The 16,716-nt window shown below is 45.0% G+C and overlaps 1 protein-coding gene across 6 annotated transcripts in view; it reads left to right on the top strand.

Moving 5' to 3' along the window:
* Positions 1-16,716, top strand: part of LOC126284054 (homeobox protein cut) — a 422,426-nt gene that overhangs the window by 388,262 nt on the left and 17,448 nt on the right. For 5 of the 6 annotated variants that reach the window (XM_049982639.1, XM_049982634.1, XM_049982636.1 and 2 more), the window contains exon 8: positions 14,104-14,307. The exons of the other annotated variant lie outside the window; for it this stretch is intronic. In XM_049982639.1, coding sequence (XP_049838596.1) covers positions 14,104-14,307 — 204 coding nt within the window. The remainder of the gene's footprint in view (positions 1-14,103; positions 14,308-16,716) is intronic. 6 annotated transcript variants of the gene reach the window in all.

The following is a 16,716-nucleotide window of genomic DNA, read 5'->3' as shown; positions in this document are numbered from 1 at the left end:
GCCACAAGCGCTCCTTCCTATTTCCCCTCAAGTCCATTTATTTCCCAAATAATATTTCATTTTATTGTTACGTGCGTGCATTAAAAAATAAAACAAACGAGGGCACGCGTAGGATGCGGATGAAATTACTCATAATTAAGCAGCGCTGGTGAGAGAGAGAGAGAGACACACAGAGAGAGAGCGAGAGAGCTGAGGGAGCAAGCCAAGGCTGCCACAAGCAGCACGCCGGCCAGTCGTATCTGCTGCCCTTGCTGGGAGAGAAAAAGTGCGAGGGTGGGGGAAGAGCGTGCCGCGATGCGAAAAAAAAATTAAAAAATGGCCAGCCCTTTGAGGGGAGGACATAGTGAAATCTACGTCTAACGCGCGTGCGGGCGTGCGAGAAAAAGGAGAAAGTCCGGGGGCGGAGCTTAGTCGCGGGAGGGGGAGGGGGGGGGGGGGGAGGCGACGGCTATCAGTAAAAATATTTCCAGGCGAATGCAAACAACAAAAGAATGAAATATCAAGCGGAACTATCATACGAGCGTGTACAGAAATTAAAGGCAGCAATTAAAAAATAAATTAGATCCCCCAGAATTCGCTACGATTCATTTGAATAAGAGCTATCTTTCCTCGTGGCAGCGGCCGTCTCTCTTCTCGCTCATCTTTTGTTTCGCACTCCTTCCTTCTCTCCCACTGTTTCTCCCTCCCTCTCACTGGCTTTTGTCCTCCTTTTTTCCGCGTGTTTTCGCTGGCTTGTCTTGTATAGTACGTTTCATCCGTATCTCTCACTCGCCCGTCCCCTTTCCTCCCTCCTCGTCCTCCTCCGTCCGATAAGTCAAAGATAACACTGGCCACCGTCTGTGTTTTCGATTTCCAGAGGTTTTATCCGAGCGGAGCATTTACGTTTTGCACAGAGGCCTGATTAGAATATAATTTGATATTTATCTCTGCCGGCGCCACAGACACGGTCACCGTCTTTGAGAAGTTGTTTATTCCTTTGTAATAACAAAATGGCGTGGTGGAGGGGGGACAAACTAAAAAAAGAGAGAAGACGATGTCTGCAGTCGTTCGAAGGAAGAGGAGGTTTATTTCTCTGTTCCCTGACTTAAGGCACGGTTGGAGCAGAATCCAGTCTTAGAACCCTTACATGTTTAGATATGACTGTGCTTCATATTTGTAATGAAGTATACTAGAAATGAAGAATCTTGCGAAATGCCTAGATAGATACGTAATTGGAATGAAAACTGCATTGCTTTACTCGGAACGTCGAGTCACCAACAGAATCTCAAAGTGGACGCTTTAGTTCCCTTAAGAACCCATATTAAGACCTTTTTTATTGTAGCATTTGGTAAAAAGTTCCAATATCATTCGGATAACCAGTGAAGCACTTATTTGCAGTGAAGTGTTTGCAAGGGTGTCAGTTCCGACTGAAATTCCTCAGTCTGCCGCACTATGAATATCCCATGCCTGTTAAAACTGTGTGTCTTCACGAAGTGATCTGTAGCGTCACAACTCCTGATTTTCTCAGAGATTTCAAACATTTGATTACAGAATTTCGGGGAGAAGGAAATTATGGAGGGAGTGGTTTGGTAGTAGATTGTGATGTCTTTATCGATGTAGCCAACAGCTTCCTGCTGGGTTCGCACGGGTATCCATTTGTGAACTACGAAAACTGAAGATGGTAGGAAGGCGGACTGATATTTGACGTACTGTCGACGACGAGTTGAATACAGAATTTAGGTTTATTTGTGGTTACTGATAGACGCAAAAAAGTTTCGTCAAGCTCGCTTATCTGACGATAAGACATTTGGGATTTCTGCATCCTTGTACAGAGTTCGTAAGGTAGAGCCATTTGGTTCTGAAATCGATGTCAAGAAAATCAGAAATAAAGAAGTTTAGGTGAAAGAGAAAAGAAAACGGGAGTAATAAATACTTATTTTCTCCTTGTGAAGGATATGGAAGGTAGACGGTTTTGTCCTTCTCAAAGGAACCTCCCTAGCATTCGCTTTAAGTGAATCAGATAAACCATGTATACGTGGATGGGTGTTAGAGAATTTGAACAATGCCTCTCCTGAATGACGAGCATACAGCATTCTGCATATGTAGGTGCAGATAGCGACTTGAATTTACTGCAGAATTGTTTTCATGAAAATTTTTCCCTACACTGCATGGAAAATCTTAGGAAAACGAGTTAAACAGTTTCACCTTTCGGGGCAGTGAAGACTGGAACGTATACGCAGAAGCGTAATGAGTTTGCAATTCACGCCGAACTTTGGTTGCTATCTTTTTATTTCTCTCGGGACGACGAATAATTTATGATGGCATCGCTGGCAGCCGACGATGGCGGACGGAAGGAAGGGCCCCGATGCGCTATCCGATACGCCGGCCACTTCAGCCGAAATCCGGCCCTGTTTGCGAAGCGATCAATTGCCCGCTTCCGTTAATTTGCCTGTGCAGACCTTCCGCTACGGCGGAGCCGCGCGCTAATCTGAATATCTAAACAGGATTTCTTGGACGGTGCACCATAGCGTCGCCGAAAGCTTCCTGCCGCTTTACGTCCCTTCTGTTCCACCGTGCTTCACTTGCCACCTTTCCTTACTCTCGGACACATACAGTTCGCGTAGAGCTATAAATTTTCAGGACTACTTCCTGTGCTTGCCTGCTATCAGCTCCTCGCGCAATTTTGGCGTAGCAACAGGAGGTTAATAGCACTAAATCCATCAGGGAGCAACAGTTGTAAGGGCAGCTTGATAGACGCTGCCGAGCCGAATTCTGAACGGAATTTCTCGTTGTAAACTATCGCCGTTATCGTTAATAGGTGTACGAAGCGACGTTGCCAAGGTGAATCGGGGAGAACACGCTACGGAGAGAGACATATAGCTACTACATCCACGACAGTGGAATTTTCCAAACGAAGTTTGCACACACATAGTGCAAAGGCAAAAATTACTTACGCACAGTCATGATTTGGCACAATAACTGTGCGGTCAAACAACAGATATCCACAGGGATTAAGAACGACATTAATTACAGATCGTGCGTGCAGACCCTATCATTTGCACGTTGATCACTGTTTTGCTTTTAGATACAAATGATCATGTTTTGACGCTTGACTTGTAATTAATGTCGTTCTTAATGCCTGGGGACTTAACATAATATAAACATTCTTTAATTCTCTTTCTCTTAATGTATAAACACGTAGTAGTGGTCTCATAAGCAATGTACAATGAAAATATTTAACGAACAGAAACTGGAACTTGACGCTGAATACGGAAAGCAACGTGTACGAGAAAATAATGAGCCGTAGAGCGGCAAACATTAGGAATTAAGATGTGACGAAAATCAGAATCCCTCTCCTGCCAATAGGACGCGGTTTGAGAAGGTATGCTACACACTTTCGTTAAGGTCGAAAGTGCACTAAAGATTAAAATCTACTCGCACGACTGACAAGTTTGAAACAGAAAACAGCTCTTGCCGAATTGACTTCGATGTGCTGGTCGGCTCATTTCGACAACAGCGTAAGGGCAAATGGAAGGCACTTAACGCCAGTTTTTTCAGTGTAGAGTAAAATGACAGTGCGCGCAGAAGGAGAGGATTGGGGCGACAGAAAAATCTTCGGTTTCTAGAATCACGCCGTCTGTGCCAAGAGAGTCTAATTTTTCCCGTAGTCTTCCTGGTGATGTACTGTGCAACGGCTTTATTGTCTGCGGTAATGTTAACTTATTTCTGATAATATACACATATGGAGCAGATAATACTGAACGAGGTGGTACAGTGGCAAAAACACATGGGACGTATTCGGAAGGAGGTTAATTGATTGATTCAACCTTTTGATCGATTCCCGTAAATCACTAACAAGCGAATGGTAGGGCAGTTTCTCCGACAGGAGTGGACCTCCGTGAATTTTTCCATCCTCGTGATTCTAATGTCGACTAGATAAAAGACAAAACCGAAATGGAACGGAATAGCGCTCTCTCGTTTGAGTTTGTGTGTTTTTGTGTGTGTGTGTGTGTGTGTGTGTGTGAGAGAGAGAGAGAGAGAGAGAGAGAGAGAGAGAGAGAGAGAGCTTGAGGTTGGTACCAGGATAAGGAGTTCAGTTTCAGGATAAAAGTTCCCTTATCATCAGGTAAAAGTAAAGCTCTACAAGTATCCGAGACGGGCTATTAGTACCGACCGGTCGCTGCTTCATCATCTGCCAGTGGCATTATTGGGATGCGCTACGGAGGGTTAAGGGGTCAGAACCCGTTCTCCTAGCCGTTGCGTTTCCCAAATCATGCAGCCGCTACTTGCCAGTCAAGGAGCTGCTCAAATGGCGTCAGTAGGTTGAGTGCACATCGTCCTGGTCTTCCTACCAAGACAAAGAATCCTGGCTACCGGAACTGTAAGCGACTCCTCCGCATAACAGACACTCTGACCGCTTAGCTACGGAGGCAGACTATTGTCAGGTGTGAGTGACATTTCCATACCACCTTTCCTAGGAACCTCACGTCGAGCGAGATCGCACAGTTGTTACGGCACTGGACGCACATGCTGGAGCAACATGACATTGAGGTTGTTGCCCCTTTCTCTTATGTCTGGATCAGAGGCAACTTAAACAACAAAAAAGCTAAAGAGGTTCAATTATGTCATTTAGACACAACTGCTGTAACATCATCATCGCTAAGATCGACCACGCTCTGCGGAGAGGTCCTGACGTATCAGTGACGTTCTTCATTCGCTCGCCTTTTCGACAACCAACGGGACTTGGTCAGTGCTGGATTCGAAATGGAGGACGGGAGCCGCAGCCACTTCTTGCGAGCTGCGTGTATGCGGACAGAGGCGGCACAGGCGCCGGCGCGCGTCGGCGTCGGCGTCGGCGTCGAGTTATTTACCGGCTGGGGGCCCGGCTACAAACTGGCCAGCACAATTACAGGGCCGCGCGCTCGAGAGAGAGATACAGTCAGAGTGAGAGCGCGAAGGGGGAAGGGAGGGGGAGACGGACAGGCGGAAGAGCGGGGGCAGACGCGGCCCCTTCAAAGGAATCGATAGACTTAACGCCCGCCGCCGCCGCCGTCGCCCCCTGGCCGCCTCCAATCACGCACCGCTTCGGTCTCCGTCCGAGTGCACGCCGCTATAACAAGGCACCGCGCGCTGTAGCCTGCGCCGTGTCCAAGTACGCAGTGGGGCCGGCAGCTCATGATCAAGTAGCTGGGCCTCTGTTTCCTACTGACAGTTAGCAACGTCTGCTGTCGTAGCAGTTCGCAAGTATTTACTTAATACACGCGTACCTAACTTATGATATCACCCATTCATAACTGTAAGACATTTTCACATAGTTTGTCGTGCTACCTTCCTGAACTGGTATCCATACGGCGACTTGAGCCTCAATTTCCCTTCTACATAAATGCCCAATATGATTCACTGGAGGTGAAACCGATGATGGTACCGAAGCTAGACGATAGTATCAAAAGGGAGAAGTATTTGGATCCGTGGTCAACGACCGTAACTTCACCCACTGAGTGCCCTAGAAGTGAAACTATGTACCTCATCTGTCGCCATTCGAAAATCATTTCCGGTCCACTCTCTAGGATACAACAGCTAGTGAGACAAATTTTCATTCCAGCCGTTGGTCACTGTTCTATATATATATATATATATATATATATATATATATATATATATATATATATATATATATATATATATTATAAAATGGATACATGTAATTCTAATCTATATGGTTATTTGGGAGTTAACAGACAGTCAAATGAAAGTGAGACAGATGGAAGAATGTAAGTAAACTCAACATTATTTCACAAGTAATCGCCATAAACGTTAATACATTTATTTCACGTGAGGCATGGCTGTCAATGACTTCATGGAAAAATGTTTGCGGTTGCCTGCAGAACCACGATTTTATCCAGGCGTGCTCTTCTTCGTCCGAAGCAAATCGACGGCCAAAAATGTCTTTCTTTAGGTGTCCAAAAATAACGAAGTCGCATACGGAGATATAGGGACTGCATGGAAGATTTGTAAGGGCTTCCCAGCGAAACTTCAAAAGCGTATTCGAAACCACTGTGACAACAAGTGATTGGGGCATTATATTGCAACAGAATGATGCCTAACGCATGGCGGTACGTGCACATTTTACAAAAACTGAAGTCAGGTTCGAACGCCCAGGAATGTTGACCGACAGCATGATTCTGTTACAGGATAATGCACTACGAACACCACCTTGCCAAGTTTGTTGTGCATGCCACACAGAAATTTCGCTGTGAAGCCCCTACACATCCTCTCTACAATACCGATCCCTCCCCACATACGCCGCCGATTTGCTTCGGACGAAGAGGTGCACGCCTGGAAACAACTGCAAACATTTTCCCATAAATGTATTAACAGTTTCGGCGATAACTTTTGAAATAGTAAACAATTTAGTTGCTTTTTTCCATCTCTCTCATTTTCTTTTCCTGCCCTTTAAATAAAAAAGGATGTAGCTATGTTTACCGCAATTTTAAAACGCGCTGCTGGTAAAAGGGGAAATAAAAAGGGAGTGAAACAGTGCTGCCTTTATTTTGTGTTAACTGTTGGATCAGTGTGAGCAGAAAAAGAAATATCGAGCCTTGCGTTTGCCTAGCCCGCTGCCGTGCCCTCAGTTTACTTGCAGCCTCAGCTGGAATCAGTATAAACAGGCCAGTGTGGATCCGTAGCTTCTACCTTTCCTCTCTGCAGTTCCACTATTAGTTGTGCAGCTATAATCTTAGTACAGTTTAAGCATCATAATCCTAGATAGCTACGTATAAAGATGGATATAGTGCTGCAGTGCATATCAAGCCTTACGCAAGTTCCGGATCCAGAGTATACTTCGTGATCCGTGGTAGCGACCCATACCCTCTATTCTTGGGGTACTGTCCGTCTTGAAAGAGAGACAATGACCGTACTGCACTTGGAGTAGGTGTGCTGCGGAACTTCTAAATCATTACATGTGTTCTTCATTCCATAAATACGCAGAGGCCATAAAAATGTGTTTCTTTTATTCAATGTAGCATCTCGATGTAAATTATCTACAGAGAGAATTAATTCTCAACATTCCTATGTGGATGCCAATGGCAACATTGTGGAATAGAACGTTAGCTCTGAGGTAGTTTTACCGTGGTCAAAGTATCCGTCCAGCCACGGTGTATCGTAAACATTCATCTACCCGCAAGAGCAGCCCCAAGCATTTAAGGAGTCTGGAGGGTATCTGTGAGCGTTGTTAAGATCCTATGGCTCACCAGTTCTTAGGCTGATTGAGAAGTGTAGCATTGTGTACCGATTCTTGGGTATCCTGCAAATAAACGAAAATACACGATGAAACACAACGATGGCATATGGCACTGTCCTTCTGAAATACAGAAAGCACATTCGAGCTTAACGCCCTTATCCGATGGACCGACTGTCATCAATGGTTCTCATGATAGAAAATAAAAAGCAGAGAAGTCTGACAATAAAATCACTTGTGGGTTGAACAGTGTCAGATTACTCACCGCTGCTATTTTTTCCTCTTCTCTGCTGCTTCCCTGGTTAGTTACCTTCGTATCCAGGTGCTACACTACTGCAGTTTAACGATCATGACAATAAGCTCTTGTTTCGAAAGCAGATTAGCCTTTTCAACGAACCATTTTCCTAGCGAGATGTTCTCCGTTCGGAGAACCGGAATAAACAAGCCCGATAGCCGACGAACTGCCACGGGCACAGTTCCTTTCTGGTTTGATTGCGAATGGCTGCTCAATAAGCACGTGACGTAATCGATTGTGGAAAAAAAAGGGGCCTTACGTAGCGTTTTATCAGAAAACAACTGCTGTGATAAGCTCGCAGAGCATAAAACCTCTTTTGAGTCTCAAATACAAACTGCATCATAGATTCGTCAGAAACATGCGATTCATTGAGTTCGTGTCATAGGTTATCTCAGTTTTGTCAAGGGCGACTACTGCTGGTTTCCCCTCGAGTGGGCGTGTTGATTGTACGTGACCTGACGCGGCGCAATCAAGTGCTTATTTCAAACTCAGCGAGGGCTGCATCTGGGACGTTGACTCTGGCTATTGGGCTGTGGATCAAGTGATAGTCTCTTCTAACTTACTTACCTCAGGCCTGCACTATCTACGGTCTGTCCCTTTTTCGGTTGTTGGTAAAACTGAATTAAGCGCTGTTCAGTTGGACCCAAATCCAATCACAGAACGGACACGTGCTTATAGTTGTTTCTAGGAATCCGTTTTTAACGTCTGAAGTCAAATGTACGTACGTGCAAAAATTCCCAAAGAATAAGTGTGAGGGACGATCAAAAAGTTTCGGTTTTATGGCGTTTGCTGCAGTATGCAATGTAGCGGGACTCCGATGCGGGAATATAAGCACCGACGTATAGGGATGAAAGCGCCATTCGCGTCTTTCCAACGTGTGTGCAGTAAATGAGGAAAAGTGAATTATGGCGACTTTTATTACCAAATGCGTCCAAACAGGACTAAGTGTTGCTATTCTTTTCTTGGCTGCCGAAGGGGAAACACCGGCAGATATCCATCGGAGAATGAAGACTGTTTATGGGGCAGCATGTCTAACGAAAACCACCGTTGTGGGATATTGCGTCAAATTCCCATACTGCAAAAGTGCAAAACCAAAAGTTACGCCAGCTCAAGTGAGACACACTCGGGCACATGTCCTATAGTCCTGATCTTTCCCCATGTGATTGTCACGCCATCGGCCCCTTGTAAGAGGCCTTGCAAGATCGACGATTTCTGTCGGGTGAGGATGTGTAGCAGGCATTCCGGACTTCTTCACTCAGTAGGACACAGTCTTCCACAAAGTGGGTATCTTGAACCTGGCGCTTCGTTGGGATAATTGCATCACTGCTCACGGCGATTTTGCCAAATTGCCACACCAATTCTGAATTGTACAGCCTTCGAACGGAAACTTTTTGGTTGCCCCCTTATATTAACATTGAATTTCCAAATCAGTTAACTCATTCAAGAATACGAGTATATACATATTTTATAGCTCGTTGCATTCGTGTTGGAAGTGTAAGATGATTATGAAAGTAAAATTAATCCCAATGTTTCCGTGGTATGAAAAGTTGTATGTTTTCCTAGCCTTTAGACACATTTGACGCCATTTAGTGTTCTCCATCGTCTTAGAATTTACATGACTTTAGAGCCCATATGCAGCATCTTATCTTCTACTTCTTCAACTTATACCTCCTACCACTATTCCATCTCCACAGCACCACCACAGCCCTGCTTCCCGCCCAGTACTTTTGTTCTAGCAGTGGCGTTTCTGAGGGTTCCGCAAATTCTTCAGACTACGATCTTGTAGGTACTTGTTTTCCAAGTGTGTCCAGCAGAAGAGCGCTCTATTTCTCCTTTTGACCTCCCGACGCCAGTGAGGCTAAAAATGTTCTCCGCCTCCATAGGCTTCACCTATCTTCTTCCTACAGGGTTTTTTTAATGCAGCATTTCCTGTTCAGTCGTTTTCATCTACCTTATTTTTCCACTGCCTTATCTAGCATGTAACCTCCTCTCTCATTCAGCGATATTATGTATGAGAAGAGAATGCCAGCGCCACGTGGCCAAATTTTGCATAGTTGCCCGGTAAACTTCCCCTTTTCTATATATATACGTTGTGACGATTGTAGCGGTCTTTTGTTGTCAGATCGATTCTGAAAAGAGAAATTTTATTGCTTGTTGCGGGGTACAGTAATGACATTTTCGAAGGTTCACCCGGCCGCGAAGCAAGTATTGCGAGCAGACGCGGTGATTGGATTAAAACATTCCGCTGCTGAGGCAGCCGTTCACACTGCTTCTGTAGAAATCAATTTAACGCCAAGGCCGCGAGCGGCGGCTGTTGCAGCAAGAGCTGCCTCGCCATGCCGCGCTGCGCTGGTGCCGGCGAGGTGAGCCGAGCTGCAAACGGCCAGACGGCCGATTGGTTTTTCTGTCGGAGAAGCATTATTGCATCAGCGTTCAAGGTTAATCGGCCAGCCGTGCGTCTGATGCCTCTGCACTTTCTCAGCTGAACAATCAGCGCCACGCCTGACGTCGCAAGCGCGGCCACCCACGCTGTATTGAGAAAGTCAGCGACAGGTGAACACCAATGTTATGGCTTGCCAGGCGGACTGATTGCCAAATACTCTGTAGTATATTTACTAGCGCAATCAAAACGCAAACACAACAACTACCGATGATAAAAAATAAAAAGAGATGACTAAAACTATTCGAGTATTTGAAATTGAGAGATTAGATTAGTATTCAAGATGAGAGGCAGCTCCATTACTGCTCAGTTTTTAAAATAGTGGATGAGTGTGTATACGAAAACTAAAGGATATGGTCCTCTGATGCATCAGATAATTTCATGTGCGAAGTTAGAAGAGTGTCAGTAGGAATAAAAAGACAATGGAAGCAACCTTCTTTTGGGAGGAGAAATACTCCTTTTACGTACTTAAAATGTGGGGGATAATGCATCACCTAGACACTAAGAATATGTTTTATATAAACTACGGTGCTCCTCTCCCCCCCCCCCCCCCCCCAAAGTCGTCTCTCATTAGTTTATTCAGAGCGGTCTCAGGCGCTGCAGTCATGGACTGTGCGGCTGGTCCCGGCGGAGGTTCGAGTCCTCCCTCGGGTACGGGTGTGTGTGTGTGTCCTTAGGATAATTTAGGTTGAGTAGTGTGTAAGCTTAGGGACTGATGACCTTAGCAGTTAAGTCCCATAAGATTTCACACACATTTGAACATTTTTTTGATTATCGTTTCCATAGAACATGGGGAAAATTTGTAGGTCTGAGTCCTCTGTATGTCTGTGAAGCAGGAACTTTTTTAAAAAAATTCCACATTTTTAGAGTGGTCGAAAATACTTTAGTGTTTGATGTTTTTGGACCAGGGCCTGCACAATCGACTACACACACTACCTGTAACTATCGTTTCTCAAATGAACGATACAAAAATGCCCCTCGAAGTCATTGAATTGCACCTTGTACTCTTTTACACAGAGATCACTATGACGATATTACAGATCGTATTCTGCAAACTTAAATTTCCTTCTTTTGCTTGTTACGTTCTGTGCTTGGAAATTGCCGTTGCTTGGTTACGACGTTCGCTTCGAGTTTGTAATGACATGACGATGTTTGACCTGTAGTTTAAAAGTTCGTCGCCAGCGTTTATCTCTGGCAGATACCGCAGGGTTTTGCGCAACACATCTCCACCTTAACTTGGACAACTACTTATTCAGCGGCGAATGGACAGCACAGTAGGATAGTGATTCTTGCGTAATGTCTCAGTGCGCCTCTGGAAGAAAAGTTCGCCGGCCAGAGCTCCTGAAGCGACGCGACGCAGTGGCGCAAATCGGTGCGTGATTACGACTGAATTTCCCAACGATTGCGAACCACACACATGCCTATTGTTACGGCGGCGCGGCCGAAGCCCAATACAGCACGAATACTGCACGCGACTGCCCTAAAATTATATGGGGTTACTAAGCGACTGACAAAAAAGAGATTCTTATCATCTGAAATTAAAAGAAACAGAGAAAAGAAACAAACAGGCGTAGATCCGGGGACATTGAGCCTTAGTCTGTGTCTGCTCTCCCCACTTCGGTTAAGCATGCGATGTGATCCCGACACGCAAAGCTCTCAGAAACGTTGTTTTTATATTAATTGTATCTACCTACGTTAGATTATAGTGGCTAATTCTCTTCGCACTTCCGAATCTCTCTCTGCAGAAACATCAGATTCATTTACACGCTTAAATACTTTGGTCTATAACATTCATTCGCAGTAAGCGAAAGTCAGGTGGGTCACTAAAATATTAATTCCTTATTTAGTTATTGTGGTTCCACACGATGGTGCCAACGGCCAAAATTGCATTTTTATGCAGTTTGCACATTATATACTGGTCTTTGTTCATATGACCCGGCTATTATTTATTACGTACGTTGTACTAATTTAAATAACGAGACGCTTTTTTCCCCCACACTTCTCGTCCACTCTGTATTATACAAAATCATAATGGTTGGCTTTCGCAAATTACGTTTGAACGGAAAGAAATCGTTGCGTCAACACTGGCTACAATTCGCTCATTATTCAAAGTTATGAAAAAAGTTTGATGGAATACAACTGCAGCATAGTTCCATCTTATTTCTCCTACCCCTCCTCCCTCCATTCCTGTCTACAAAAGGAAAAACTTGTCATAACTTATGTCCTGTGGTACAAATTCATAAAACAGATTACATGCAGTCGTTTCCATAATTTCAGAATCTGTATTTTCTTTCGTTCACGTTAAGTTCCATCGAAAGGTTTCTGAACAGGTCTTTCTATCGTCCGATATACAGGCTCCTGCAACACGAAACAGTTTTCCTCTTGTCACCAATTAAAAGTGAAGTGACATGTTCATGTTATCGCACATGCTTATAGCGCGGAAGCATGTATGTTATTTCTAAATGGTACCAGTCAAGTGAAGCTCTGTTTCTATTTGTGACTGCTTATTTCCATATTAATTAAGAATGTAGTATTACATGAAATGTACGCAGAAAATGTGTCTCAGTGTAAATATCAGTGTTTTTGGTCCACAAATGTTGTTATTATATACCTTGTCGTTAGTGAGAAATGCATATGTTACGAGAAATTGTTGTTCTAATTTAATCTGACAGTGAAAGTTTCTGAAGATGCTTTTTGGGTAACAAAGTTTTTTGGAGATGTTTTCATTTCATTTGCGTCGATTACGTTGAAGATGATAAAGACTGTCGTCAGACGTGTTCGCTGTTCCAGTCCAAACTGTGTGAATGAAACGTTCTTCGGGTACTGGAGCTGCAGAGAAAACAACTTTCTGCGAACGTCCGAGAATTTTTTCGGCGATATGTATGTTCACAGCAGTTACACTCCAAGTTTGTAATTTATATAATTTTCTAGAAAGTTACTTAAGGCCTCCCAGAAACAAATGAAGAGCAATGACAGTATTCGTTGAATACTGATAAAGCAGAGCGAAAAGTCAGTTAACTTTATATACATACGAAATTATAAAAGCCAATAGAAAATAGTGTATTATTGGGCACTTAGTATTTGGATTTTTCAAGATGTAAACTGCAGTATCTTATCCTTGACGTAATCTTTCCAGTTGGGACAAAGGCAACTGATGCAGAATTCAGAGGAACATCTACATCTACATCTACATTTATACTCCGCAAGCCACCCAACGGTGTGTGGCGGAGGGCACTTTACGTGCCACTGTCATTACCTCCCTTTTCCGTTCCAGTCGCGTATGGTTCGCGGGAAGAACGAATGCCGGAAAGCCTCCGTGCGCGCTCGAATCTCTCTAATTTTACATTCGTGAAAAGAAGAGATGGAAGCTAACAGCAGAAATTGGTTCATGTGGCAGTACTATAGTGGTATTCATTACTGCGACAGTACCCATGGAGACCCCCGGACAACTGAACCGTAAACTTTTTTTTATCTACCGTGGCACCGAGGCAAATCCGGATCTTTTACAATAAACCATTTACTTCTTTTAAGCAGCTTTCAAACGTCTTGAAAACAAGAGTGTAACAGAAAATGCCCGTCAACATATGCTGCATATATGACTGACAAGGATGTTAGGACAGCTTACATCTACTCTCGTTGTGTAATGGGACTTGGATCAGTGACGTGATCCTAAAATTTAAACAGTTCCTTCCTCCCCTTTTCTGTCATTTCCGAACATCGTGAGGCGCTGTATCCTATTTTTTCAAGAAAGATAACAAATGCAAATCGTTTAGGGAAAAAATGCTGCTTCTCTATTTAGGTAGGTGAAAAAAGTTACGAAATTCAATGTAGTGACAAGTACTCGAAGCTCTCGAACTATCGTTTGTAGCGCTCTTGAGACGCTTCCTTAGGTAACATTCTACTTTGTCCTTGCAAGTTTTTCCTGAGTACTCTCTGATAGAGGCTGCGTACTGCGCTTGGGAAGGTACGCCGTGCAGTGGTACTTCTGGATCGGGATGGATCGAAGACTTCCATAGATATAGTTGTAGATCTAAGTGTGTTTCAAATAGACTTGCAGAGCGTGGCGAGACTGGTACCAGTTGGCGGATAACATCTAACTTGTGTAGTGAGTGGGTCAGGAGGCGCTGACGGCTGTTGTCCGCTGGTTGCAAGGTCTGGGCCGCAGTGGCGTAGAGGCGAGAAAGACGCCGACGGCGGGCATGCACTCGCCGCCCAGCCGTGGTAGCCCCGTGCCCGTGGCGGCCGCGGGCGCGCTTCACGACCGCCTGGGGCCCTCCGCGGGCGCCGGCGCCGCCGCCGCGCCGCGCGACTGGTTATTCCAACACCACCACCCGGGCCTCACGACGCACCTCATAGGTTCGTCTCGTCGTCTCGCGCTCGCCGCCAAACCCTGCTTCTCTCTCTCTCTCTCCCTTTCTCTTCCTCTCTCTCTGTCTCTCTCCGTCTGTCTATAGTCGGTTCTTCTGGCACCCGGGTCTACCCTACCTTCCGTGTCTGTTGCTTTTTGTACTACCTCAGCACGTGGGTCTATCACTTTTACTGGTCTGCTCCATGGGCGAAGCGCACTACCTGTACTATACACCCCACTGTACAGTCACCTGTCCAAATTACAGTCTTTTGTAAATATTTCATCCTTACACGCTGCAACCAGCCAAACCTTGCTCTAGCTACTCTGTTTCCGAAATGTCCCTTTATCCCGGAGTGGCCGGTAGTAGATACAGGGTGTTACAAAAAGGTACGGCCAAACTTTCAGGAAACATTCCTCACACATAAAGAAAGAAAATGTGGACGTGTGTCCGGAAACGCTTACTTTCCATGTTAGAAGCTCATTTTATTACTTCTCTTCAAATCACATTAATCATGGAATGGAAACATACGGCAAGAGAACGTACCAGCGTGACTTCAAACACTTTGTTACAGGAAATGTTCAAAATGTCCTCCGTTAGCGAGGATACATGCATCCACCCTCCGACGCATGGAATCCCTGATGCGCTGGGGCATTGGTACCGGGGTTGCGAAGACAAGAGCTTTCAAATGCCCCAATAAATAAAAGTCAAGAGGGTTGAGGTCAGGAGAGCGTCGAGGCCATGGAATTGGTCCGTCTCTACCAATCCATCGGTCACCGAATCTGTTGTTGAGAAGCCTACGAACACTTCGACTGAAATGTGCAGGAGCTCCATCGTGCATGAACCACATGTTGTGTCGTACTTGTAAAGGCACATGTTGTAGCAGCACACGTAGAGTATCCCGTATGAAATCATGATAACGTGCTCCATTGAGCGTAGGTGGAAGAACATGGGGCCCAATCAAGACATCACCAACAATGCCTGTCCAAACGTTCACAGAAAATCTGTGTTGATGACGTGATTGCACAATTGCGTGCGGATTCTCGTCAGCCCACACATATTGATTGTGAAAATTTACAATTGATCACGTTGGAATGAAGCCTCATCCGTAAAGATAACAATTGCACTGAAATGAGGATTGACACATTGTTGGATGAACCATTCGCAGAAGTGTACCCGTGGTGGCCAACCAGCTGCTGATAGTGCCTGCACACGCTGTACATGGTACGGAAACAACTGGTTCTCCCGTAGCACTCTCCATACAGTGACGTGGTCAACGTTACCTTGTACAGCAGCAACTTCTCTGACGCTAACATTGCACTGACTGCAAAACCACGTTCGTGTTGAACCATAACCTGTTGGTGCTACGTACTGATGTGCTTGATGCTAGTACTGTAGAGCAACGAGTCGCATGTCAACACAAGCAATTGGGCCAACAGGCGGTGAATCGAGTAAGTACAGTACATACTGACGAAACTAAAATGAGCTCTAACATGGAAATTAAGCGTTTCCGGACACATGTCCACATAACATCTTTTCTTTATTTGTGTGTGAGAAAAGTTTGGCCGTACCTTTTTGTAACACCCTGTATATCTCTGGGTGTTAGCTGGGCTGACGATTCCATTTTCTGTACACATTGTCTTCGTCAGGTTCTGCGAGTGACGCTCATAGACGTACTCGTTGCCTAGACTCCACCCACAAAAGAACGGCTGAAACATGCGTTAAAGTGGGTTTACACCAGTGCGACTTCCCCTGCGCAGGTAAGGAAGCGCATGCTCCAGTGGAAACTCGCGCATCCCTCTGAACTGTGCGCAGCGCAAGGCGCACAGGTGTGAACGCACCTTTATACGGCTAATGTACGAATGAACGATGGTCTAGTAGATATTGCAGCTAGTTAGAACACCTAGCTTGTCAAATGGCCAAGACGAACGCGCACAATCTCTAAAAATTCTCTCGCTTGTTGGTTAGTTGACACGCCAGTTACAGTACACCGGTACGATCTAATCCATTGTTCATGTCTGCAGTACCGGCTTCAGACTACCTCTCGCAGCACTTGAGAAGATGACTTGGTCGAACTTGTGAATATTATGCAAACAAATAGAATCATAAATTCGCTAAGAAACCAAAAACACATCATCTAATATTCTAGACCGTCTTTTGAAAAATCACTTCTGTGTCTACCATGAAAGTTGGTCTTCAGCTGTTCGAAGAGTGGAAATCATTGGGAAGAAGGACTTTGACATCACGTCGGCACCAAGGATTGGAATTTTGAAACCTAGTCATTCCAAATACGAGTCCAGTGCTGCAGGGAGGGTGATCAGGTTGTGGTACATGAGGGGAAGGTCCTGGACCAGTTCTCCCTAAAGTCCCTACGTGGGAAAATACTCATACTCGAACGGTGTACGATCCGCAACCAGTA

The sequence above is a fragment of the Schistocerca gregaria genome, chromosome 8, assembly GCF_023897955.1.
Source record: "Schistocerca gregaria isolate iqSchGreg1 chromosome 8, iqSchGreg1.2, whole genome shotgun sequence".
Lineage (NCBI taxonomy): Eukaryota > Metazoa > Arthropoda > Insecta > Orthoptera > Acrididae > Schistocerca > Schistocerca gregaria.
Note: the sequence above shows the minus strand (reverse complement) of the source record. Positions and strands in the feature narration are given on the sequence as shown.